At 40.3% G+C, this 26,550-nt stretch overlaps 1 protein-coding gene across 7 annotated transcripts in view; it reads right to left on the bottom strand.

Annotated features, from left to right (window-relative positions):
- Window positions 1-818: 818 nt before the first annotated feature.
- Window positions 819-26,550, bottom strand: part of RAD51 (RAD51 recombinase) — a 45,244-nt gene continuing 19,512 nt past the window's right edge. For all 7 annotated transcript variants that reach the window (XM_072625415.1, XM_072625410.1, XM_072625411.1 and 4 more), the window contains exons 3-10: window positions 24,909-25,046; window positions 19,645-19,762; window positions 18,489-18,580; window positions 13,299-13,393; window positions 5,111-5,224; window positions 4,417-4,546; window positions 3,886-4,007; window positions 819-2,837 (exon numbers count right to left, since the gene is read on the bottom strand). In XM_072625415.1, coding sequence (XP_072481516.1) covers window positions 2,714-2,837; window positions 3,886-4,007; window positions 4,417-4,546; window positions 5,111-5,224; window positions 13,299-13,393; window positions 18,489-18,580; window positions 19,645-19,762; window positions 24,909-25,046 — 933 coding nt within the window. In that variant the 3' untranslated portion in view covers window positions 819-2,713. The remainder of the gene's footprint in view (window positions 2,838-3,885; window positions 4,008-4,416; window positions 4,547-5,110; window positions 5,225-13,298; window positions 13,394-18,488; window positions 18,581-19,644; window positions 19,763-24,908; window positions 25,047-26,550) is intronic.

The raw sequence follows: 26,550 nt of genomic DNA, 5'->3' as shown, positions 1-26,550 counted from the left end.
AAGATTATTTACAGACAGCAGGAAGCAGAGGAATCAGTTTTTGTCAACTCCCTGAAGTAATTTGTCCCTTTCCTTTGACATACAATCGTGGGCTTTGTACATCTTCATTCTAATGCCTAATTGGCATTTCCAAGTTCATTCTTCCTTGGGCATATGCAGCATTAGATAAGTAAGGCCAAGGCATAAACATGAAGTAAAACACACATATCTGAGCCTTCTTAAGAATAAGGCAGAACTCTGACGAGAACGTCGAGGCTTCAACCTTGAAGAAAAATGAAAAAATGCTGGGTGTAAGAGGGCATCTGTCTATCTATGTACAGTTTCAGCTGTTTGTGAAGGGAGTGTCCTGGCCTTGAGTCAGTCTTTCTGAATAGTCACGGGCAACCTCAGAATACATTAGTCCAAGGGACTTGAGAAGAGGGAGTATCCTTTTTTATTATACCATACAACCCTGCAGGAGGAGGGGAGAAGCACTGGTCTTGTCAGAAAAGCTGAAAATGTGTTAAGATGGTGCTCTTTGCTGGCTGTAGGACCTCAGATGAGTTCACCTTTCTAAGCTTAACTTTTCTTATCTTTCAAATGGAAATATCTGTCTTACCTCTTTCATGGGATCCTTTTAGTAGCATGATCTAGTCATGTTGTCAGGAAAAACTAGATTCAGGTTATGTTACAAGCACGTGGATCTGAGCAGACTTCTCACTATCTAGACTTTCTGTAGGCCATGACTTAGTGAGGGAATATGCATGCCTCTGAGCTAAACCTGGGTTGGCTTCATGTACTTAGGCTGCATAGTTTAGAAGCATTTTTAAGTACAGATGTTTTCAGACACAAGAATATTTTAATATTTTGTTTGGAAAGTTGTAGCAGTGAAGACCCTGAAGTTACATTGGATATCCCCTTACAAATCATTTAAGTAAGCATCTAGCAAAGTTTGATAAAGAAGCAACATGGACTCCTTATGCTGAGGAATGTAGATCTAACCAAGCACCTCATTTCAGAGGGTGTGGAAGAGAAAAGCAGTCAGCAAGAAAATGGAATCTGAGAGGGCCAGCCAGGGTAAGAACCATAAATTGCTATAGACAGAAACAGTAAAGTATAAACCTCCCCTCACGCTCTTTCCTTACTTCCTCAAGGAGCATAGATTTTATGTCAACAGTGTCACATCAGCACCAAGGCATGCCTGGTCAAAGAGGAAGAGGGAGGGGGAGAGAGAGAGAGAGAGAGAGAGTGTGTGTATGTCTGTGTGTGCGTGTGCACGTGCGTGCTCTTTCAGGTACATGATCAGGGAGCAAAGGTTAAAATTTTCAAGGATTCATGAAGGTGAATCATGTGGGTAAAGTTCTACACTTAGTGTTACATTTACACAATAGGCAGCTTACATGCTAGAGAAAAGGTATGTTCTCGATTCCCAACACTGACATTCCACCGGGCTAGTCCAAGCTGGACAAGCAGGTAGTCTTTGGAGCTGTTTTATTGATGCATTTTGTTTTTATGTCATGTTCATGTCTAAATACATCCTTCCCCCCATATTGCAAGCCTTTTAAAACCAAGATTAGAAAATTGAGGTTCTATTTTGGCTGGAAGGAAAGTGAAAGAAGTGATTTCAAAATAGCATCAGAACCTGTAGTGGAGAAGCTTTTTGGTTTGGAGAAGGAGCAGCCATCACACCACCTTGATAAAAAGCCATATATTCTGTGATCATGTTTCATTCTTCCCTTACCCCACTGCTAGCAGTAAAGATGGGGATTCTGCCCCCTTTCTTATTCCCCTCACGGCTGCTGATAATAGGATTCAAGCATCTAGATTTTAAAACAAGACTCTAAGTATATGCCCCCTTCCATGAACAACCCAGTAAATAAATCAATCAACAGCAAGGTGGTAGAGAAAACTTATCTTACAATATTTAGCCAATATAAGGCCTCAACATAGGATGTTAATTTAGCCAACAGAAGAAGGCCTCAAAAACCCAGCTTCCAGCATGTATTTCATTTTTGGGCTCAAATCCCTTTGCCAAGGCTCCTGAAATGCCCAAGACCCAAGAACTTTACTGTAAGCAGTAAAGGAAGAGCTGAGTTGGGACCAAGCAAGTGGCCTCATAAATCCAGGTCTCCTACTCCACTTGTTTCCTTAAAAGAAAAAGACTTCCCTCAATGGGTACAAATACTTATGTAGAAAATCCCAACAGTAATACAGATGCCTAACAACTTCCAGGTGAATTTTACTGTCAGAGAAACAAGACCCTGGGAGAAACTTGGAACAAGGAGGAGATTATTTGACACTTCTGTGTTACGGCCCTGGTCCATTTAATTTTCGTCATTAAAGACAGTAGGGGGAAAGGGCCCAGTTTTTTTCAGGTTGTCAGTCCAGTTGCAGCCACATGTTTAAAAAAAAAAAAAAAGACATTCCAGACGAATGGAAATCTTATGCCCACCTAAAGATAGTGTTATGGGAAGAGCTGCTGCTCACCTCCCTCAAGGGCCAGAGAAGTCACATAGAGATCAGTAAGCTCAGAAGGAATCAACATTTCGGATCAGGGTTCCTGAGTGCTGACCTGTCTCCTGTTTACACCTTCAGATGGGCAAATACAATGGCTGTTTTCACGGAAGTCTCTTCTGGGGCCGTCACAACAGGAAAAGGCCTGTGAAGGATACCAGGGAACAGTCCTATTCATAAGGAAACACTCAAGTTTTATAAGCAAAATCAAAGTAGTGCCTCAGTCTTTGGCATCTCCCACTCCATCAGCATTAATGGCAAACATAGCTTCGGCTTCAGGAAGGCAGGGAGAGTCATAGATCTTGCAAATCCTGGTTTCTCCTCGTCCTTTCCTTAGGTACAGCCTGATTGAAAAAAGCAAACAAATGACGTAGTATTTGCATTCCAAATTTCACAAGCCATGTCTGAGTTCTAAACAAGTCCAAGTTTTGCTAGGTCTGCATACTTCTTGGGAAAGAAAATGAGAACTTTTCTTTATTTCTCAACAACAAAGGCATTTCTTACATGGGAAAAACCATTTTTAGTCACTCAGTAGATTATCAGGACAGTGAAATATTGTTAAAGTTAGCAAAACAGTTCTTGATTAGGAAGGGCATGAGAGGTCTCATATGTTTTTTAATTTCCTTCCTTTAAAAGCATGCGCCTACCAACTAAAGTCCATTCATTAACTGCTGAGCTGGTAGCAGTAATACTAGATTCAAAATACTCCTAAACAATAGACAAAAAAAAGTTTAAAAGATTTTTGTAAACTTTCATATTTCTGCAATTCTCAAGTAGTTTTTTTTCCAAATCAAATTTTTTTTCCACATAAACAGCTAGTTTTCAAAAGAAATGTAAGCTATTGATAAGAAAATACTCCAAATAGCCAGTAAGAGAAATGCAAATTGTTCTAACTCTAGTTCTACATCATAGCCATGAGACTGGAAAAGATGACAAAAGGGGAAAATGACAATTATTAGAAGGGCTATGGGGAGGAAAGAGTTGTGGGACAGGTAAGGAAGTAGACAGGACAGACAGTGATAGTGATATAAAAATAAAAGAGCATCCCTGGAACATTTTTAAGAAATCCAGAGAGGAAAACACAAAGGTCAGAAGGGGGCACAAACAAGCAGGTCAGTTTGGTATTATATTAAATTTAATATATGTTTAAAAACAAACTACAACATATTCACAGTTTCACATACAATTCCCCTTTTCTGTTCTTTTATACTGGGGAAATTTTCATGTTAATGTTTGCTTAGTTTACAATTTTTTTTAAAAAAAGAAGTCATCCTTTAGAACTCAAAATTTAAAAAAAAAATGTTAAAAATTATCTTTACATGTAACTAGGGAAAAATATTATTTAAAAAGAGAGAAGGCACCTTTGTAAATGCATCTAAGTCAATACGATACCTGGTTGTTGAGGCATGTGCAATGATGTTTCCTCCAATGGGTTTTTTGGGATCTGCAGCAAACATGGCTGCCCCATCTACCTGGGCAACCACCTGATTAGTGATCACCACTGCCACACCAAACTGATGGGGAAAAGACAAACACAAAGGCTCTTTTGTTACCACAAACATCAGCAGGCACCTTGACCTAGGCTTCCCAGAAAGTTCTACTGGCTTTAACTCTCTTTTATGAAAAGGAGAAAATGGATGACTAAAATTCCCTGGTCCTTCCTCCAACAAAAAGGAACTGCTCTCCCCTTCTAACAGGTAAGGAAATGAAAGCACAGAGAGGCTCAGTTACTTGTGTATTTGATCTATTAGATCATAAGCTTCTCAGAAGCAGTTTGTGCCATGACTCTCGAGCATGGAGCAGAGTACCTTACATTGAGCAGGCCCTTAAAAGCCTGAATTTTGCATTTTCTCATCCTCTTAGCAAGACTCACTGTACAGACTAAAAATAAGGTGCACCCTCACTACTGCCCAGCAGCTCTACCTCATCAGCAAGTCGCAGAAGCATCCGCAGGAACCTGGCTAAGTGCATCTGTCTGGCGGATAGCTCCCCTCGGCCAGAGTAATCCGTCCGATAGAGGGCTGTAGCACTATCCACAATTAACAACGCATACCTAAGGAGTAAGGAAGAGAGAGATACACTGGAGCACACTTTTTGCTTAAGTATGGCTCAGTCTTCTTCCTCATTACCCAAAATCTCAAGTACATATTCAGTTATTTATATAAATATTCACTTGAAAGGAAAAATGTACTTCAGGCCATGTCAGAGAGCTAGATTCCTCCACTGTACTGATACTCCCAAGTGTAAGTATATATACAGCATGTTCAGTTGTTCAGTCATTTCAGCCTTCTCTGCCTCTAACCCATTTCCTCCTTCAGTTCATTTTATAGATGAAGAACTGAGGCAAAGAGGGGTAAGTGACTTGCCCAGGGTCACACAGTTAATAAGTGTCTAAGGCCAGGCTGAAACTCAGGAAGATGGGTCTCTCTGACTCCAGGCCCAGCCTTCTACCCATTGTACCACCTAGCTGCCTAAATTCTTTGCTTCCTCCCCATAAGTTCAGCTGTATTAGTCTCCTTTTCGTCCTTCTTGCCCCCAGGCCCAGCCTCTGATCAGTTTGTACATGCTGCATCTCCTCAGGTCCATGGGCATCCCTGCCACCTGCTTCCAAACATACCTGGACTCCACCATCATGGCTGAAGCCTGATAGAGGAGCTGGGTTTGGTGATCAGTGTTGAAGCCTCGAGCATACGCCACATTATCCAGGACATCACTGCCAGACAGGCCGTACCTGGTGAGAACATTTGAATAGGCTTAAAAAGCTAAGCATTCTCTAGGCTCTGCCTCTGGGATCATTTGACCATAAGGTGTCAAATTAGATCTAGTGATAAGAACATCTCAAAAGAGATGCAAACTATTCATCACATGTTCCATATTTCTAATATTAAGATTAAAAAAATGGCTTAACTCAACTCGTTAAATTGGCAAAGATAATAAAATACCACAGGTCGGTGCTGGAGGGCCTACAGAAAGACAGGAACACTAAGAAATTACAGACTGAATTGGTAAAACCGTTCTGGAAAAATATTCAGAATCCTGAAATAATAATACTGACAGCTGGCATTTGTGTAGTGCTTAATTTGTGCCTGGCACTGTGCTAAGCACTTTTATCTTATCTGATTCTAACAACCTCATAAGGTAGTTGTTTTTATACCCATTTCACAACTGAGGACACTGAGGCAGATGGTGATTGACAACTTGCCCAGGATCACACAGCAGTGTCTGAAGCTGGACTCCAGGCCTGAGCTCTATCCACTGTACCACTTAGCTGCCTTAAACTGTTTAAGCCAATAATTCTACTACCCCCAAAAAAGCTGAGGAAATTTAAAAAAAAAAAAAAAAAAAGGAAAAAAAGCCTTCTCTAGCTTCCTTTAATTCTCAGCTTACATCCCACCTTAAGCAACTAGCTTTTCCTAGTCCTTAATCTTAGTGCCTTTTCTCTCATATCTTGACTATATCTCGTCTGCACAGTTAGCATGCCGTCTCCCCCATTAACTGTGACCTCCTTGAGAGCACATAGTAGGTGCTATTAAATGTTTGTTGATTGACAGGTCAGATATTTATAGCAAAAATTGGCAAAAAAGAGGTGCTTAAGTGCTTGGAAATAGCTGAACAAACCACAGTATATGAATGGGGTGGAATGGAATTTTAAGGCTCTCTAGGAAACAATAGATGTGAGAAAAAATGGGGGGAAAATGGGAAGCCTTTTATTAAAAGGAAATTAATATCAGAGTCAAGCAGAACCAGATCATATACACAATTATAAAGAACATGATCCCACAGGGAAGATGATGAAACACATGGACTAAGGATGCAGAATATTCCATGTACCATCCAAAATGGTTGCTGTGTCAGTACATTTTGCTTCACTGTTTTTCTTAATTGCAAGGGAATGTAGTGATGGGAGTTGGGCGGGGAGCATGGTATAAAACCCCAAAGGCACAAGTACTTGCAGTGTCTTCACACAGAAGTCCAATGGATTTCCTTAAGCCAGAAAGAACATTTTCACAAATACCAAAATATTCAAGTAGCACTTTCTTTCTGCAGCCACAGTGGGAGTGCTCATAGCCTGAGGAATGGCCACACAGGCTGTCAGACACAGTCAGTGTATTGTGGGGTTGACTGTTCTCTTTCTTTTCATATAATCTGTTACACGGGAAAGTTTTGGGGGATGTTCAGAAATGGATGTGATACAAAAACAAAAAGCACCAACAAAACTTAAAATAAAAAGTCTAGTGAATGAGAACCAAGAGGATTCTGGTCATGATCCAGAAATTTTTTTGTACCACCCATTTCTGTAATAACTAGGACTTTTAGTCCTGGGTAGCAGACAGAATTGATCAGATGCTTGCTCAATCTTATTTCTTCAGTCCTGCACCCTCAGGGTCTTTAGACATCATCTAGTCAGCTATCCTCATCTTATATGGTCCCGTGGTCTTTCTATGACCCCATGCGGCTGCCTGTAATTCAAGTGCCACTGGCACTTCCACATCATTTGACTTGATTATAAAATAAATAATACACACAAGGCTGCTGTGAAATAGCTCCTTTCAAATGTTATAGAATGAAAACCTCCAGCCCCCACAGGTATCTAAACTAAGAATGTAGCCTGCGATCTGCAACAGTGTGTCAAGCCATTTTTCATAATGCAATCTTTACCATCCCTTGCTTCTTTCCTACAACATAAGAAAAGAAATTGGTCCATCAGAGGTTATAACCTGGAGAAATCTTCAACTTTCAGGAGTCCATGAAGATGATCAAAATGGAGCAACAGAAGGAGCAGAAGCTGCTGACAGGGTAGTTCAGAAAATCAGACTCGAACAGCCAAAAGAATTCAGGTTTTCCTTCCTTTTTTTTTTTAAGCTTCGTTCCAGAAAAGGGGTTTTCATTTTGGATACCTCATACTGCAGAACTGATTTACAAAAGGTCATTTAAAAAGCCACAATTCAGTCCTTTGGCTTTTCACCTCATTTTTCCTGTACCAACCCTAAACCAAGTAGAGAAAGTACCCTGGGTTAACATGGTTAGAAGACCTGGATGCTACTCTTGCTCTTGCCAGTCATTAGCCTTTTTATCTTGGGCAAGTTACTGCCTCTACCTGAGACTCAGTTTCCCTACCTGACAAATGGAAATAATACTTGTAACCTCTGTCTCTCTGGGTCTCGGGATGGAGGAGCTGTGCAGAAAACCACAGTCCCCCATAAAGCACTATACACCTAGGGGCCGTTGGAGATCTTGAAGCCCAGGACTCTTTGACTCTACAGCTGGGCTGAAAGGCTGCACCTTATGTTTGGTCAGAGCAAAGATCTTTCCGGACTAGTCACACCCAAAGGCGCACTTTCAAAGGCAGGCAGGTCTGCCAAGGAGTGCTGCTGTGCTTTGCTTGAAACTCAGGACAGGAAATTCCAATCCCTCCAACAGATGGAAATAGAAACAATTTTGAAATTCATGACTAAATCCCTAAATTACTGCTCCAGAAGGGAATCTGGAGATGCTTCTCTACACCTTAGGCTCTACCAAGCAGTCACTCAAAAGCAATGGAAGCCAAGGGCCATCTCAGAATTTAGACTAGAGTGCTCTCAAACCAAAGGGGAAGAGAAACAGCCTAAGCACGAGAGAAACTAAAAGTTATCCTTGGCTGGAAGGAAATCCAGTTACCATTAGCAAAAAGATTGAGGGCGACTAGAGGGAATGAATTGACGACTTCATTTCAGAAGCACAAATAACACTTGAGATTTTGCAACATTTGAGTGTGACTTCTAGCACACTAAGGCTCCCACCATGTGCATTCAGATGAAGGAGTCTGATACTTAAGTTCACGTTTGGGGCTCAGTAAATGGTTATCATGATAAAGTACATACCACTGCTTACTTTTAAACACAAAATAAAACAAAGCATATTCTGTTTCTTAAAATCATGTTCACTTTTACCACAACCATTTCCACTTCAGACAGTAAAAAATATGCCATGAGAGCTACAATTAATAAATTCCCTTCTGAATACAAACAGCTATTCACTTACATGTGGTGCCTTAATGGAAATCATTTCCTGGCAGATCGTTCTGGTTTAAAGACCTTATTTTTAATTTTTTTTAAAGACCTTATTTACCAAAGGGGTACCTTAAAACCACCAATTAAAATAATCAATTAGCAAAATACAACAGAACCATCTGAGAGGCAGCTTAATTCCAGATGCTGACACGTAGTAGGGACTTAATAAATGCCTACTGATTGACTGATGACATCAGTAACCACTGACAGCCTATCCTTTTCATCTCTATGAAATCTTTATAAGAATAGCCGATACATACCCTGGCACTTATCCTTGATGAAAAATGTTGAGAACAGGAAGGTTTTCAGAGGCAATTCCCTTTAGCAAGCCAAAATTTATCATACAGCTGATACGAGAAGTAGAGCAATTACAAGGTGCCACCAATGGAAATGAGCAGAACCTGGGGACTCATTTACACAATGACCAAGCATGACTCCAGAAGACTGAGGAGGAGGGCAGGCTTCCCACCCCTTGGCATAGGGGTAAGGTTGAAGGGACAGAATGAGATGCATATCTTCAAATGTATACATTTATTTTGCTTGACTACACTTATTTGTTAAGAGAGTTTTTCTTGGGGGATACAAAAGAAAACAGAAGAACGCTAATGTAACATGTATATACACTGTACATTCGAAGTATCACATAAGCCCTTTTGTTTTTCCTTTGTGTAAGGAAAGACACTTGTTGATATTTGTCAAGTTCATAATAATAAAAAAAGAAAACTTACAAAAACATACCCAACCAAGGTAAACAAAAATAAAATGAAACTGAAAACTATGATGGCTAATACTAGATAAATGTCCCTTTGTTTAATGATCCTCTGACTACCAATATTGGGTAAGGGATATGATAGGGAACTCTCAAATGCTTAGACAGACTTCTTACTGATGGTGAGGTCCTCCAGATAGTCTTGTTTAAGATTCATATTGCTCTGATTATGACATATGCAATTGGAAAGAAATCCTACTGAATGAGTTCACCCATCACTACGGAGTTCTTGGACAGGCATTAGAGCTACACAGATAAGCTGGGTTCAGACTGAGTAAGGGACGGAGAGTGGGTCAGATAACATCTGGAAATCTGCCTCACTTACAAGGTTCACACATTGCTGCCTGATGCTTCAAAGCATGTCTTTTTAACATCAATATTCTTCTGTTTAAGCTATACTGCTGCTAATCACAGAACAACAAACAGTCCAGAAGACTCAAGCTAGGAGAAGAGTGAAAGGGCAGTGGACAGAAACACATGGGATGTTACCAATTATGATTTGTTTGAAAGGGGTATAAAAATTTCAAAGGCATTTTATGAAAAGAAGATGGCCATCTCCTTTGGTCATGTACTGAGTGTAACTGGTAACAAATGGCCAACCTAAGCATTGCATTGGTATCCATAAAATATGAGAAGAATCAGAGACAGACCCTCTGGGGAAGGACATGCACAAGAAGTAGCACACATGAATGAGCTGCCATTCGCACCACTGGAGAACCTCCATTAATAAGATAATCAGTGTTTTGGTTGTTGAGTGCGCACTCACCCAGACCCGTGTATTTTGGCCTCCACTCATCCCTCTACCCCAGATACCTGGGCTATTGCTCTGCTTCACCACCATGCACATACCTGCCTCCAGATTTTCACTTCCTGTGCTGTGACAAAGAAACAAATCCCTACTAGCACTGCTTCTGAAAGCATAATGATCACCTGCCCTTTGGCTCTACTCACATTTTGGTGACTCCCCAAATCAAAACTTCCTTCCCTGTATGTATTACTCTATCAATTACAATGTAATTTCCTCTGAAAAGTGATTAAGCCGTGCTTACCCCTGGCTTTAGTGACAACACTACTAGGCTTATATAGCCAGAGATCAAAGAGAAAAGGATACAATATACAAAAATATTTACAGCAACTCATTCTGTTACAGCAAACAACTGGAGATAAATGGGATGTCCATCAATTGAGGTATGGCTGGATAAATTCTGGTACATGAACATGATGGAATTTCACTGTACCAAAAGGGATGGTTTCATAGAAATCTGGGAGGACTTGTATGAACTTGAAGCAAACAGAAAAGGAGAACTTTTATACAATGTCAACACTGTGAAGAAAAACAATCTTGAAAGACTTAAGAACTCTATTCAATGCACTGGCTAAGAGCAACTTCAGAGAATCGATGAGGAAGCGTATTAGCTCCCTACTGACAGAGGGGCAATGGACCCACAGGGCAGAGTTAGACAGACATTGTGGGCAAATACCGCATGTGGCAAATGTGTGGATTTGTCTTAAAGACTGTGTTTAAGACATTAGAGTTATTAAATACTCTTTAAAAAGGCAAGCCATATATCCACATCCAGAGAAAGAACTATGGAGTCCAAATGCAGATCAAAGCGTACCATCTTCTTTTTTTCCTTTCTCATGGCTTTTCCCTTTTGTTCTGATTCTTCTTTCACAACATGATTACTGTGGAAATCTGTTTAATATGATCATACATGTATATCCTGTATCAGTTACATGCCATCTTGGGCAGGGGGAAAAATTGAGAACTCAAAATCTTGTAGAAGTGAATGGTGAAAACTAAAAATAAAGTGGGAGGAGAAAAGACAAGTTATACGTACGAGATTCATATTTCTATCTAGAATCTTGTTTCTGAATGTTTGATTTTGTACATGAAAATGCTCTTTTTTTTGCTGTTCATGAAATTCAGATGTAATCTCCTTACAAGAACTGTCTCACTTTTATATTTGCATTGTCGGGGTCCAGCAAAGTACCTGGCACACAGTGGGTATTAAATGCTTTTTCACTCATCTACTTTTCCTTCTTGTTCACTATAAAAGTGAGCAATCTTTACTGCTCAGAAAATACTCGAAATGAATTGCTATCAATACAAGGAGAAGGTTTTCACCTTACAGGGGTCACACCAAGTTTACTGGGAATGGAGAACATTCTTCCTGTTCTCCCTCCCACACACCTACACCCCCTTGTAGGATCTTACGCTCCAGGTTGCTTGTCCTTTGTTCTTGGAGAGGACCACGACATCAGAATGATGACATGACTTGCAGTTGACTTTGATTTGAGTGAGGGAGGGCTGTGCAAGGTCACCAGCCTCACTTTCTTCTCCTGAGCCATCTGGGTTCATCAGGACGGCTAGAGATGGCCCAGGATACAATGGGAGATACTTGCCATTTTAGGATAAGGTCTTATCAAATTCTCACTTTGAGTGAGATACACCCATTCAATGAATAGGTTTCTTTAAGTAGTTACTCAAGGGATGGCCCCTTTGAAAAAAGAAAAAAAATCAAACCAGGAGAGGAAGACCCTCAGGGTTCCTGGGTAAAAGTTACCTATGATTTTTAAATCCCTTAACTGGGAGTGGCTTCTTGGAAATACACCCCCTCTACCACCACGAGAGGGTGCTCTTTCTCTGGATAAAGAGAACTCACAATGGTTCCATGAAAAAGGAACATGTCATGTAACACAGGAAAATTATGCCGTAATAGCCTGAATTGGGCTAATGTTCATAAATAACAGGTTGTACTTAAGCAGTGTTGGCACTCTCAATGCTTTTGCTGTGACAAATAATCACATGTTCGCTTAAGCAGACCCTGGGCCTTACTTTACAAAACCCATTTTGAGGAACCATTGATAGAGGTAAGATGTATACAATTAATGCATACATAGGAAATTCAAGCAGGAAAAATTTTCGTAACAAGTAGGAATGGGTATAATAACACCACTATGAATGACCACCACCAGCTCACATTTATGTAGCACTTTGAGGCTGACAGAGTGAGTGTAAGCACCCCGGGAAAGTGGCCAGTACAAATATCCCTGACTATCTGGATGCTCACTGGGGTGATGCAGCTCACCTGGGTCATGTAGCTATTGAGTGTCTCAGCCAGGATTCAAACCCAAGTCTCTGGCCTCAATCCAAGTCAAATGCACCCGGAGGCCCCTCATAAAGATCATTTTATAAGGCAATAGAATTGCAAAGGGAAATTGCAGATGGCTAAGATGAAGTTTTTCAACTGTGATCTCTGAGCAGGATCTCCCTGTATGGGTGCTGTCACTTTGGAGGAATGATCCACTGTGGAAATATACATCTCCCTAAAACAAAAGTCACCAAGAGGAAATCTGTCCACTTTCTCGACTTGCCAAAGAACTGTGGGATTTGAGATTAGAGTCTGCAGTGATGCAACCACAGCCCAGTTAATTTGCACCTCAGTGATCCTGCCTTATGGTTTAGGCTCACACTAAGGGACAAAGAGGAAAAAACAAAACAAAACAAAAAACCATTCCTTAAATCAAAGGGAATTTCAGTCAACCTTTCTCTATAAACCCCACAGCTGCAACGGTGTAACCAGCTGGATTTGTATCAATGTGGGACTACAGCTAGAGAAAGTGTGGTTCTCAGCCATGTAACAAGTATTCCAATTCACTTTCAAGGCTTTAGGTGACAAGAAAAATGATCCTAGATGTGACCATGAATTAGATTATAGGTGGCATTAACTTGTGAGCTGACCTGAAGATTCTAGCTCAAAAGCAGAGTCTCCCTGATCAAAGAAAAAAAAAAAACCTACCTTTCTTATAGCAAAGTCATCCTCTCATACCAAGAACAACATCTGAACAGCTTTGAGGGATACTCTTAGAGAAGTTAAGGGAAGCCAAAGGACCTAGCCATCTAGATCAGCTGAATCAACCCCAGTAATTAGTGAGATGCTAAATATAACACCCAGACAGTCCTCACCTTCAGAACAGCCTACCTTTCAGCCACTGCCAGCAATCGCTCTGGCCGGAAGGTTCCCTCAGTATCAATATACATGGCCTTCCCTTCACCACCACCTCGGTCTATTGGGAGCTAAAGAAAATGAAAAGTAAACAACAGTAAGCATGAACTACAGCCACATATTTCGATATTTGAGACTAAATTGTCTGAGGCCAACCACTATAGCTTATTAATGTCTTGTACCAATTGTCAAGAACCACATGCAACTCTTCATAATGGAGTTACACTTGAATTCTCAAAGGCTGTGACAGTGGAGCATTTCTCAGATGGGCCAAGACACCTCTGTCATCTGAGGACCTGTGCCTGGTAAAGTTCTGACAGACTCATCCACTATTCAGCCATGAGGTGATAAATTTTTTTTTTGGCTATGGTGACTCATGAAACCATCTTGTAAGGTAGGGGTAGGGAAAATGAGGCCTCAAGGCCGTATGTGGCTCTCTAGGTCCCCAAGGGAGGTCCTTATACTGAATCCGAAGTTCACAGAACAAATCCTCTTAACAAAGGAATTTGTTCTGTAAAATTTGGACTTCATCAAAAAGCCGCACCCAAGGATCTAGAAGGTCTCCTGTGGCCTTGAGGCTTCAGATTCTCCAGCCCTGTCCTAAGGCATTAAGGAGCCAGTTACACTTTGTGTCAATGGGAGAAAAACATGTATAAATAAAATCACAGATTTTTTACTTACTGAAATCACAAATCTTATAAAGTATAAACGCAGACAAGATGAAGTTAAAATACCTCAGTCTGATTTAGGCTTGGGCTGGTCTGGGGCCAGAAACAGGAGAGTAGGCTAGGACATTTTGGGGATTTGAAGACCCTTGAGTCATGCAATAACTGGTTTTACGCACAGCAGCTTAGGAATGTCACCAACTCTAGACCAATGTTTATATCCACTCCACTGAGCAGAGTCTGATAACAAGAGAATTATCAAAGAAATAGTAACAGAACACTGAGAAAGAGGTAGAGCATAAAAAAGGATGAGAGGTGGAGAAAAGAGAAGAGAAAATAGGTGCCACAGAGGCTGCCATCCAGGACTGCCTTGGTGCCTATTTGAGGTACGTCTCAGGACCTCTCTACACCTGCCTTACAATGTTGTGCCAAACACCACAGTATCTGAGAACTCTGAAGTAGTTCTGGGGTAAAAACAAGAACAGTGTGTCCATTTTACTGCTTTTATCCAGTTGGATCCATTGCCCCATAGGGTTCTCTTGTCACTGCTTGAAAGATCTAGGGACAAGCAGCCCTGCACTCTATTACTGGCAGGATGAAAGAAGCAAAGAAAGGAGAAAGTAAGAGTGGTCTTGAGAGTCATAGGACCTTAGATTTAGAGACTTGGGGGGATGGGGGGAGAAAGGGATAGCAATTTGTCCAAATTTACACAGAGGAAGTAATGGAGTGGGATCTGAACCTAGGTCCTCAGACTTTCCAGGACATTTGTGCTGCTTCTCTAGCTCTGAGACAGATCAACAGTGTGATGAGGCCACTTCCCCCACCTGAACTCCACTTCTCTTATTTGTAAAATGGGGCTAATATTTCCTATACCACTCCAAAATGTGAAGAGTCACTATTATTTACCTAAAGTCTCAGCATTAATTTTCTTTGGATAAAATCAAAGGCTTGAAGTTAGGTATTCAGTTGTCTGTGAGTATTCTGTTATTTTTATAGACAGGATATGTTTACATGAGAATTTTGCTTCATTTTATTGTTGGCAGACATGAGCTGACCATTCGGTAAACATTCCCAGCCTGGGATTCTGTTTATACAACTTTAGAACGTCAGCATGACACGCTTGGTTGCCATGGCAACCATGGACAGGGTGTACTGTACTCTAAATATTTATTCTGCATGAATCTCTGTCAAAACAACATGGGGAAAACATTACTATTTAAAAGGTCACATATAATGCCAGAAGACCTATAAACGGTGCCCTGATATTAAGGGTGTCATTTTCAACGGCTTTATTTCCCCCCAGCTGCCAATTTCCAAATGGCACCTGAGCAATGACAAGAGTGTCTCTTGATTTTATTCCTTCCCTCAAGTCCCTCTAAATTATTCTCAAGGTTTTCCACAGCTCTCCTTCCCTCTACTCCCCAAACCCTTTCCTACTCAGAATCACATATAAGGGAAAATAAAAATGGCCTGGCCCTCCTCATCAAATGAGCAGTGCCAGTTAATTCTGAAATAAATTTTTGAATTTGAAGGTCATCCTGTCACTAAAATCCTCATTTTGCTGTCATCCCAGAGAAAATGACTACGTTTGCTTTATAACAAATAAAACATTGGGGCAACCAAGAAGGGAAATTTCCATTTTCAAAAAGGTCAGGTCTTACTTTTCTTGTGTGGTTTGTAGAAATTAATCTTATTAAATTATAGTTATACCATACACTTCTTGATGGCTTCACACTTTGGGTACACACGGACGTGTATTGTATTAAAAATGGATTTTATGAAAACAGAGGATACTCATGGAATTTATTTCTTTAGTCCCAGGCATGTTCCAATTCTAACTATAATACAAACAAACACTGGCACAAGAAAAAATGTTTTCTCAACTCCAGTATCATAATTATGAGCAGTTCTTCCTTCAAGGTACCCTCACCTCTAACTTACTGAGAAAATACGAGGACATGCCCCTGCAATTTTTGTCACAGCTCAAAACTCCTCTCCACTCCTACCCTCTCCTCCTGCTCTCCTTTGGCAAGGCCGCGCCCTCTCCCTCATGCCCTGCTCACACCATCTCCCGGCTGGAGACCTGCCCTGACACCTTCTCTGTGCTCCCCACCCCCAGCTTCCATCTCTCTTCCTCTACTTTTTTCCTCTAGTACATTTTTTTTTTTCAAATTAGCAAAGACTTCTACCTCACCAAAAAATATGAAGATGTACAGGTTGGGAGCTTGTTCGTGGTGGGGAGTGAAGGTAGAGATCTTATTTGTCGGCCCTGAAACCATGACAAGTTTCTTGCTTCTTAGGATTAATAACCACAACTACCTCACACGGTTGTTGGAAGCATCAAATGAGTCTCTTTATCTACTTTAAGATATGACAGAAAGTCCTCAAGGCCTACAGTTTAAAGCCTCTATAAACTGGCTCTCTATTTTCACAATACAATATATTCCCTTCTTTCAACTCCCACAGGCAGCATTCCTTGGTGTGGGCCCTCACCACCTCTCAGGTGGACTACGGCAAGTCTTCTGCTCTGTCTCCTCACTCGGCTCTCTTCCCAAAGGACAGGTCTGACCCTCTCCACCCTCTACTCAATAAACTCCAGTGGTTCTCTATCAGCTCCAGCATCAATGATCTAGTCCTTTGTTTTGTAATTAAAATCCTTCCTTTCTGGTCTACTCATACTTTATTCTCCTCCAAGGACAGAGGCCTACTTGCTATTCCTTGAACAGGACCTTCCAGCTCTGCCTCTGGGCCTTTCCACTGGCTTTCCCTAATGTCTGATCTGTTCACCTCCCCTCCTGGCTTCTCTGGCTTCCTGCAAGACTCAGTTCAAATTCCACATTCCTCATGACCTCCCCCACCCACACCTGCTAGTGCCTCCCTTTTAAGAATACATTTATTTACACTGTATATATCTAGCACATACAATGTTTCTGCCTGTTGTTTCCCTCATTAGAATACAAGCTCCTCGAAGATGATTTTTGTTTCTCTCTGTATCCCCATCACTTAACACAGTGCCTGGCACAGAAAGCACTTAATAAATGCTTAATGACTCTGACTGGCTTCATGCTTTTTGCTGTAATAAGGGAGGCTTCTACTTGATAAGTAACCGTGGTCTAAAAAACCCCCCAAAAATCATTTTTTCAAAAGCCCTTCCTAACCTGGCTCCTACTTGCTTTTCCAAATTTATCCCATATCCCTTCTCTTTATGCAGACTCCATTCTAGTCAAGCTAAACACTTGAAGCTTCCTACTCCCAGACGTGGCTTGACCCAGCTGCGGCTTTGGGATGCCCTCTTTTCCTAGATTCCACAAGAACACTTCATTTGGATCTTCCCCATAATTGGTCTCTCCCTTCTTAAATCATCTTATATTTACTTACGCCCTCCTCCAAAAGCACTTTGTATTTAACTTTGTGTATATTTGTATTTATTAGTGTTATATTTGTGCTGCATGTATCTCCTCTAGGAATGTTTCATTCTGGCACAGTCTCAATAAATACTTATTGATAACTGATATGCTCTTTCCTCCCAATCATGACTCCACAAGTGCTTTATTTTGGCTTTGCCTATCATATTATCAATTAATGCATGATGGTTGAAATGAAATGAACTATTACTGCCTATATCAGCTTCCTTTTAAAAAGTACTTTGCTCCCATTCCTCTTGTCCTCCAAATGACTTTCTACACCCTTAGAGTAGAAACCCCACCTCCCCAAGTCAGCAGCTCCTTCCCCACACTTCTCGGCATTATGCATGCACGTGGTCTATATGCAAGAATGTTGTCAGTAAGGGAGTGAGACCCAAGAAACAGGAGTTGAAGATGATGTCATTTCTCCTGAAAAGCTTTCATTTTACAAATGAGGAAATTGGTCTGGTGATGAAGGGCAGGCAGATTTTGAAAGCAATTTATCTCGGCAGACTTGTTGATCTTAGTAGGTTGACTTCTTGGTGGGTATGTTTTGGTTTTGGTTTTTTTGGTTTTTTTTTTAGAAATGTCTGCATTCATTTCCTACCTGATGGATATACGTCCTACCTCCTGGTACAGGAGATTCCAATCTCAAGCTCATTTTATCTCTTTCTCCTTGTCTCAGATGCTTCTAGCCCACATTTGCTTAATCTATTTTTTGTCCCAATTTTCCACAATACTCCTGTAGGGCAATCTTCATGCAGTCAAAGCCCACCCTGGCTCCCTTAGATCAAAGTCAACTTTTATACTAACAAATCTGACTACCCTTTTACTTGCTTTGGATTGAATTAACTCATTGGCTTATAATTAATTTATACCTCCAAATGTGATGCCACTAATAATAAATATTTTATTACTCATCCCAAACAATAATTTAAGGTTGTAGGATCACAGGATTTTACAGTTGTAAGGGATCTTAGATATCATTCTCAATTCAGCTGTATCATTTTACAAGTTAAGAAAACTGAGGCCTAGAGACATTACAAAGTAAGGCTGAGGGTTAGAACTCAGGACTTATCAGGATCCCACTTACTCACCTGACAGGTTACAGCCAGTGTGTGACAAATCTGAGTCTTCCCAGTTCGAAATTCCCCAAATATCTCTGTGATGGACCCAGTCTCAATCCCACCTAAAGGGGCAATAAAAGATATACACAGACACCACATTAAAAGTTAAGTTGGGAATTTACTTATGGGTCTATCCAGATGATAGGTACAGAATTGAAATAATGAAAGTTCTACACCAATCGATCCTGGATATTACTGTAGCCTCTGGGGCACTGACATGTAATAAATCCACTTGAAGTCCTCAACGATTATGTAAACGAAGAATGAAAAAAGAAAGGAGTGGAGTAGATAAGGAAATAGCAAAAGTCAGACCTGACCAGGTAGTAACTTGGAAAAACAACATTGTTTTCAAGAGTGAGCAGATTCAGGATAACTATAGCTCTCCAAGGAGCTGAGATGACTGGATTATATATCGTGTATCCTAGTGATTCTAACTGTCATAAACCTGGATACTGAAAGGGATCTTAAGAGAAGATGTAATGAAATCCCCCTCATCTTAAAAATGAGGAAATTGAAGATATCACTTGCTCAAGCAGGCGTAAGTAACAGAATAGGATTCAAATCCAGGTGTCTGACTATATCCGGTACTCTAAAGGACAAGAAAAAGGTAAGAAAGCTGGGTAGGATTTTAACCAGCCATAATATTTCAACCTTAAAACTAAAATTATAGTAAGAGGCTTTAATTGAAAATATTGACTCAAACAAGAAGGTGACTCAAGCATTTTTTAAAAGCTTTTTTCAATCAACAAAAATCCTCCTTTTCTCCCCTTCTTACCCCATTAGCTGATTTTCTTAAACTATTAAACACTTGATTTCTTTAGTTTTTTTATCTTGTCTTTGTATCCCCAGTGCCTCCTACAAATGTCAACATACAGAAGGTATTCAATTAATGATTGCTGATTGATAAGACTGATTTTCAAATAATCCCTGTAATCACAGATAGCTCTCTTGTTTCATGTAGAATATCAGGTTCTTCCTTCCAGCATCTTTACTCATTCACCACAGAAGTCCTCTTCATAGCCCTCAGAAAAAGACAACTACCCAAAGTGTACTTTCCAGCATCTCCTTTTGCCTGCCATCCCCCTCCCCCATAAGAGTCTACAATATACTGCTAAGAGATTACTACCTTGCAGTAGCTTGTCGAGCTCTTTGGAGCCGGTGGTGATCTGTATCATTTCTGACCGCTGCTGATGAAATTCAGTTGCAGTAGTGAAACCCATTGGGACCAATTTAGCCGCCTCAGCCTGGCAAAAATGGAGGAGATGGAAGTTAAGTCATTCCAAAGCTGCACATGAGACAAACAGGGATACCATGGATGGAGAAGATAACAAATACAGGACATCATTCCTGACTCTTCCCCCAAAACCACCCAAATACTAGAATTTCAAGAAAGAACTATTAATCATGCAACTGAAACACAAATTAATCCCCAGGCCCCCAGGAGATCAATTTTAAGATAAAAACTCTCAGAGAGGGAATTTTAGTCACCTCTTCCCTATAATTTCAACCTCTATGTTCCATATAGCTTTCAAATAACAAGATACTCTCCCCAAATGGAAGATCACCTGGGAGAGAGGTATTTCTCCAATTTCTTAATTTGCCTCTGAGTTTCAAAATCTATTTCCTATCTTCTGCAAGACAGGAAGAGTATAAGTATTGAGATTTAAGTTGTAGGAGTTTTAATAAGACTTGCAAAATCTTAGACATGATGGATGTAAATAGCAGAGCAGAATCATACTGAAATACTATATGAAATTCTACTGTGCTGAGTCAATCAGTACAAACCCGATGAGCTGGCAAATTAGTATTTAAGAAAAATTTAATTTAACTTCGAACTGAAAATTACTAGTTAGACTTTGGAGATAAATTTCCATGAAGAAATCTGGCAGCTATTCCATGAGGTCTTTAATGTATCCCTCTTAACTATTCTGAAATCAAGTTTTTATATTTTAGAAGCAGTAGCAAAACCAAAAAAAAAAAAAAGATTTCTTGGATATTTATATATTCTTCCTACTGACACTACAATAATAGTGCTTCTTCTGAAAGACCCTAAGAAGGGAAATGACTTAATTGTTCATGGACAAGCCATCATCATAGCCCAAAAGCAAACAAGGCAAATGTGGTCCTTGCTGTTCAGTCATTCACAATATACAATGGCTGACATCCATGCAAACAAAAATCTAGAAGTACACGTAGGTCAGTCTACACTGACACCACAATAACTGTGCACACATTCATTTGGTGGAGATTTGGATTTATGCATTTAATAAAGCATAGCAGTGATCTGATTGGCACATGAGGTCTTACAATGCACATTTGAAGCTCCCCTGCTGAAATTTGCTCATTGACAGAAGCTGGTGCCCAGAGAGAAGCAGCAAACGCATTTCACAGACCCCTGCTGGCCCAGTCAATACTACAAATATTCTTTTAATGAGGCACTAAGCACTTAGAACCTTTTTATTTTCAATTAGCATTATTTCAACAAACATTTATTTGATAGCAGTACTAACTCCACATTTCAAGTAATAGTAACATCTTTACACTTAGAATTCAAATCAGAAATTGCTTACACCACCTATACTTTCAGTATCTGCAGCAATCATGTTTTATTCAATAACTGGAGTAAGAGCTGGAACAACGCTTCCACATTGAAGACTCAAGAAACAGAAATTTCCACCAAGTAGCAAACTGTTCTTTTGAAGTACACTGAAGCCTTTCTAACTGAAAAACCCAACGGCCTGTGTTCAGTCTTCATCTTCTGGTCTACCTGCTGCCGCTGGAAAGGTGTTTGCTGGACTTGGCATGAGAGGGAGGGCAAGTACAGCGACTCTCCCTGCCGTTGTCATTCAGTCATGTCGGTCCTGTTTGACTCTTCGTGACCCCATTGGGGGTTTTCTTGGCAGAGATACTGGAGTGGTTTGCCATTTCCTTCTCCAGCTCATTTTACAGATGAGGAAACTGAGGCAATCCAGGTTAAGGGATTCAAGGGTTGAGGGACCCTGTGCCCAGGGTCACACAGCTGGTGGCTAAGGCCAGATCTGAGCACAGCAAGGTTGAGTCTCCCTGCCTCCAGATTCAGCGCTCTATCCACTTGTGCCACCTTGCTGTCATGAACCTGGAGTCAAATCCCAACTCTACCATTTGCTACCTTTGTGAATTTGGGCAAATCGCTTCCCTTCTCTTGATCTCAGTTCCCTCAGAGTGAAATGAGAGGGGTTGGACTAAGCTTCAGTTCTAAACCCATGATCCTATGGCACTTCCCCTATTAAGTCCTCTCTTCTCCCTTTATTTCAAAAATACACCTCCCCCCCCACACCGCCCAATTCCTTCTTTACTAGCTCCTCTTCTTCCAGCTCCTTAAGGTGAAGTGATCACTAAGATTCTGTCCATGGCCCATTTTTCTTTCTACAATCTTTTCTCTGGCCACCCCATTCACTACAATGCCTCCCACTATCATGTATGCAGATTATTCCAAACCCTGCATCTATTCCTGACTCCTCTCTTGAGCCCTCTCCTTGCCTACAAAGCATCTTCACCCACATGAATTGTAGAACCTCAAATCCAACAATCTTAAACTGAGCTGATCATCTTCCTAAATCTCATCCCCTTGCCAGGGGTACTAGCATTCCCCCAGGTCCCCAAGGTATAAAACCCTGGTGTTATTTTTGACTTTCCTTCTCTTATACAGTGAGTTGCCCAGGCCATTTGATTCTACCTTTACAGTCTCTCCCACTGCAATAGCATCCTAATAATGGTTCCTACCTCTGCTCTCTTTTTCTTCTTCGAGTATCAAAGCCAGACTAAGGTGTTGGTTTATTTTTTTTATATACTGACTTGGTCATGTCGTCTTTCTTCTCAAATACCTTCAGTGGCTCATTATTACTCATCAAATAAATCCAAACACTCTGTCTTTAAGGCCTATTACAAGCAGACAATGTATCTTCAAACTTTAAACTTTAAAACTAATTTTTACTGATATCTCTTGTTTTTATATCACCATCATTTCCCCTCTCCTACCAGAGACATTTCTTTTCAACAAAGAAAAATTTTAAAAAAGTTAGAGAAGGAAATGGCAAACCACTCCAATATCTCTGCCAAGAACTCCAAATAGGGTCACCAAGAGTCAGACATAACTGAAAAACAACTAAACAACAACCAAAAAGGGGGGGAGTAGTTCTGCAAAACTCATATGTCAACTAAGTCTGCCACCATACGCAATGTTCCACACACCCACAGTCTCCAACGATGGGAGGGAGCTGTATTATCTCATCTCCTCTCAGGGCTCAGTTCCTTTTTTTTGGCTGATGTCCTTTCTAGCTTTTTTCTTGCACTCGTCCTCTCCCTCTGCTTAAGCCAAACTGACTATGCATCAGTCTCCATACATTCTCTATGCTTTCCTGTATTTACTTAGGCCTGGAATGTCTCCCCCCAACTTGACCTGCTGAATTCCTACTTGCTCTCTAAACCTCAACTAAAATGACACCTCCTCCTTGAAGGCTCCTAGATGAGCAATTGTCTTCCTCCTATCTAGGACTTAACATGGCTTATACTTCTGTTATGCACTTACTTAAGTAAAATGATTGTGTACGTGTGTATCGTGTGTATCACATCCTCCTATTGTATTTCAAGCTCCATCAGGGCAAAGACCTCAGCTAAAGATTGAACGTCTCCAGGTATATGTCACAATTCTCTGAACACATCAGATGCTTAATAAATGTTTGCTAAATTAACTGCTGAATTTAAATACATATGCAATTCTTCCAAGGATTATGTGGGGAAAATAAAGGCAGAGATGTCATGCTGACAGAAGAAATGGATCTTAAAGTGAATATCAGTATTTAAGATTTGATTTTTAAATTACATGTCTTGAAATTTTTGTAAAGGGAAAGGTCAAATATCTCTGAAGTTATAACTGTGGACAATGGAAAAATACAATTTCATAATACAGGACTAGAACCTAGATATGCTTTATGCCATATAGAGTAAAATACTGAAGAATTAAATTTAAATAAAATATAACTATTTGGGGTCATCATTACTCAAATGGAGCTGTGATCTCACAGATTTTAGAATTCTTTTACACAATGAAGATTTCAACCCACCATTCCTGCTCATCCTGAGTGACTTTTATTAATGGCCTCCCCCCAATAAGGTGGGGAAGAGAAGCACTGACATTCTGAGGGCCTTTTTCAATTTCTCTTGACATCTCAAAAATATCAGTGGAACACCAAGATTGTCCACCTTTATTCTCTCAACAGGACCATGCACACCATTTTCTCTTTTGTCACATATTTGCTATTTTTTTTACTCCATTTCTTTCTTCATGTTCATATTTGCTATTTGTTTCAGCCTGCTTCACCTCTACCATGTTCTTCATTGTCTTCTATGTTATTTTATTCAGTACTGAACTATATCATTAGAAATGAAATTTTAAAACACTAGAAACAGGGTGAGAGAGGTGAAAATAGTGACAGTGTACCATCAGTGGCAGACAGCAGAATGTGGTGAAAGGTGTACCGGACAGCCAAAAGCGAAGTTCAAGCCTTGATATGAACGTCAAAAGACAAGTGTTTGCCAGTGACAACTGTGACTTTGGGTCAACCACTCAATCATGGTGGACTATGGTTCTACCATTTAAAAAAAAAGTCCTATCCTGGTTTGTTGTAAGGATCAACAGATAATGATATGAAAAGAATTTTTAAAATGTAATACATGGTACATATGATGTTAAGGATTATACAGTCACCATTTTACAAGTAGTCATTCAGGGAAGACATCATTTGTCATAGCTTATTAAGGTGAATGAAACCAGGCACATTTAAATCACATTCCCCTTTCGCCATCAAGAAGCCAGTAGGCTCTAAGATCAGATTGATGAATTTCACCCATACAGAGTTTAGTAAATACATGATTCAGATATTAAATCAATAAATGATTTTTTAAACTGTGAGGCCACAATACCCAGAAAGATAGGATATATTTGATGTTTTATTGGCCACCAGGAAGATTAGAAGCAAGAATTAAAATTATTTTGTAGTATTCTTCCCTCTTAGAGGCTTAGAGTGCTTTATACAACTCAGCCACCAAACTCAGCCTATAATCCTTAGAGTATTATACTTAGAAAGCAAATTACAATGAGCCCCAATGGGAGGAGAGAGCTTTTTCAGAACCCAAATCAACAGATATGTGAAAGCAATAAGAAGGTCATCAAAATTCCTAATGGGGAAGTTGACTGAGGGCACAGCTTATCCAGCATGGACTAATAACAAGTCAGAATTAACCAATCTACTCATTGATAGCTTTAACAACTGACTCAGTCCTCAAATTCAACAGTGAATTACAAATGAAAAGCCCATTAATGCCTCCCAGGTTCAACTGAGTAGTGCTTACCAGGATCTTATCAGCTTTGGCTTCACTAATGCCTTTAATATTTATTAGTTCCTTCTTTGGTGCATAGGCAACAGCCTCAACTGTGTGGTATCCAGCTTCCTCCAATTTCTTCAAGTCATTGGCATTTATGCCACATTGCTGCAAGGGAAGACAACCATTTAACATGGCTTTATCATTAACCTTTTCAGAACAGGCATGTTTACAAAGCAAACTGAATACTTAGCTCTTATTACCAGTTTAAATAGCCACAGAAAGAAAGCTGGGATTGAGTATTATTAGCAATTAAGGAATGAGAACTAGTTCCACAAGCACATCCTAGTTAGATACTGATCGTAGTTGAGAATAAACAATATGGTCACAGTAAAACTCAGAATATTATTCAAAATCATAGTACTTAATGACTTTGTTTGTTTACAAAAGAAGCTGTGGGAGCAATGGGAAAACAAACAAACCAAAAACCTCCTGAGCTGGAAATGCATAGCTCTGAGATAGAGTGACATCACACAAGTCACTGAAGTCTCTGGGCTTTAGTTTCCTTATCTGACAACTGGAAGGAAGAAGTCAGTAGCCAAAGAGATCTAGAAAGGCCAAATCACATACGATGAACTTTAATGAGATGTAAAATACTACACTAGGGTTAGAAAAGATCAACTTCACAAGTACAAGATGGAGAGTATGGAGCTAAATAAGTTTCCATAAAAAAGATTTAGTAAACTAAAGTAAGTTCAAAGAGAAACCAGCACAGCTCCTAGCTTTCACCAGAAAAGGCTCAGTGTGCAGCAGAGGTGGCAACCCTGTCACTGGAACGAGATTAAAAAGGAATTGGGAAATGTTTAACAAAATAAATAAAAATACAATACAACACAGCTAATGTTGATTTGTGGCTTCCTAAGTCAATATGTGGCCCACAGGGATCCATTTCCATTTGAGTTATACACCACTGGTGTGTGTTACAGGGCACAGGGTGTGATCATCTAACTATTCCGCTCTAGTTAGGCCACATTCAACGTAGTACACTGAGCTCTGGACATGCCTTAGGAAGGACATCCACTAGCTGTAGATCACCCATTGTGCAAATTTCCAAGGTCTTCCCTACGTCTTCAGAACTAGATTATGAACCCCTTAGAGCAATGATAATCTGACTGCCAAGTAGTCACAGCAGCATCTTCACAGGAGTTATAGGGTCTTCCATAGGTACACCCACCCTCTGCTCCCCAGGTCACCTGGTGGTTGCAGTAGGCCACAAGAGGTCATGCGTCCCCAGAAGCAGGGATTGAGAAGAGCCTAGCCTTCCCCTTGATTTTGGGTGTGGCTGAGTTGAACAGGTGCTGATAGACTGTGATATTCATGGTAGATCTCATTAAACTTGCTCCTCTTCCAAACTTTCACGTAACAGTAGAAAGCACAACCCTCCTCCTCCCCTAGATTTACAAGCACTGAGTCATTTTAGACTCTGTAGCCCACCTATCAAATCCTGTCATTTCTGTCACTCAACATCTTTCAAACCTGACCCCTCGTGGCTCCTCACTCTCACCTCTCCCCTGGACTACTGCAGAAGACTCCTAATTGGTCTCTCTTCTCTCAATCTACCCTCTCCTGAGCTGCCAATGTGTGGTTTTCCTAAAGCACATGTGACCATTTC

Source organism: Notamacropus eugenii, chromosome 7 (assembly GCF_028372415.1).
Source record: "Notamacropus eugenii isolate mMacEug1 chromosome 7, mMacEug1.pri_v2, whole genome shotgun sequence".
In the NCBI taxonomy this organism is placed as follows: Eukaryota; Metazoa; Chordata; class Mammalia; order Diprotodontia; family Macropodidae; genus Notamacropus; species Notamacropus eugenii.
Note: the sequence above shows the minus strand (reverse complement) of the source record. Positions and strands in the feature narration are given on the sequence as shown.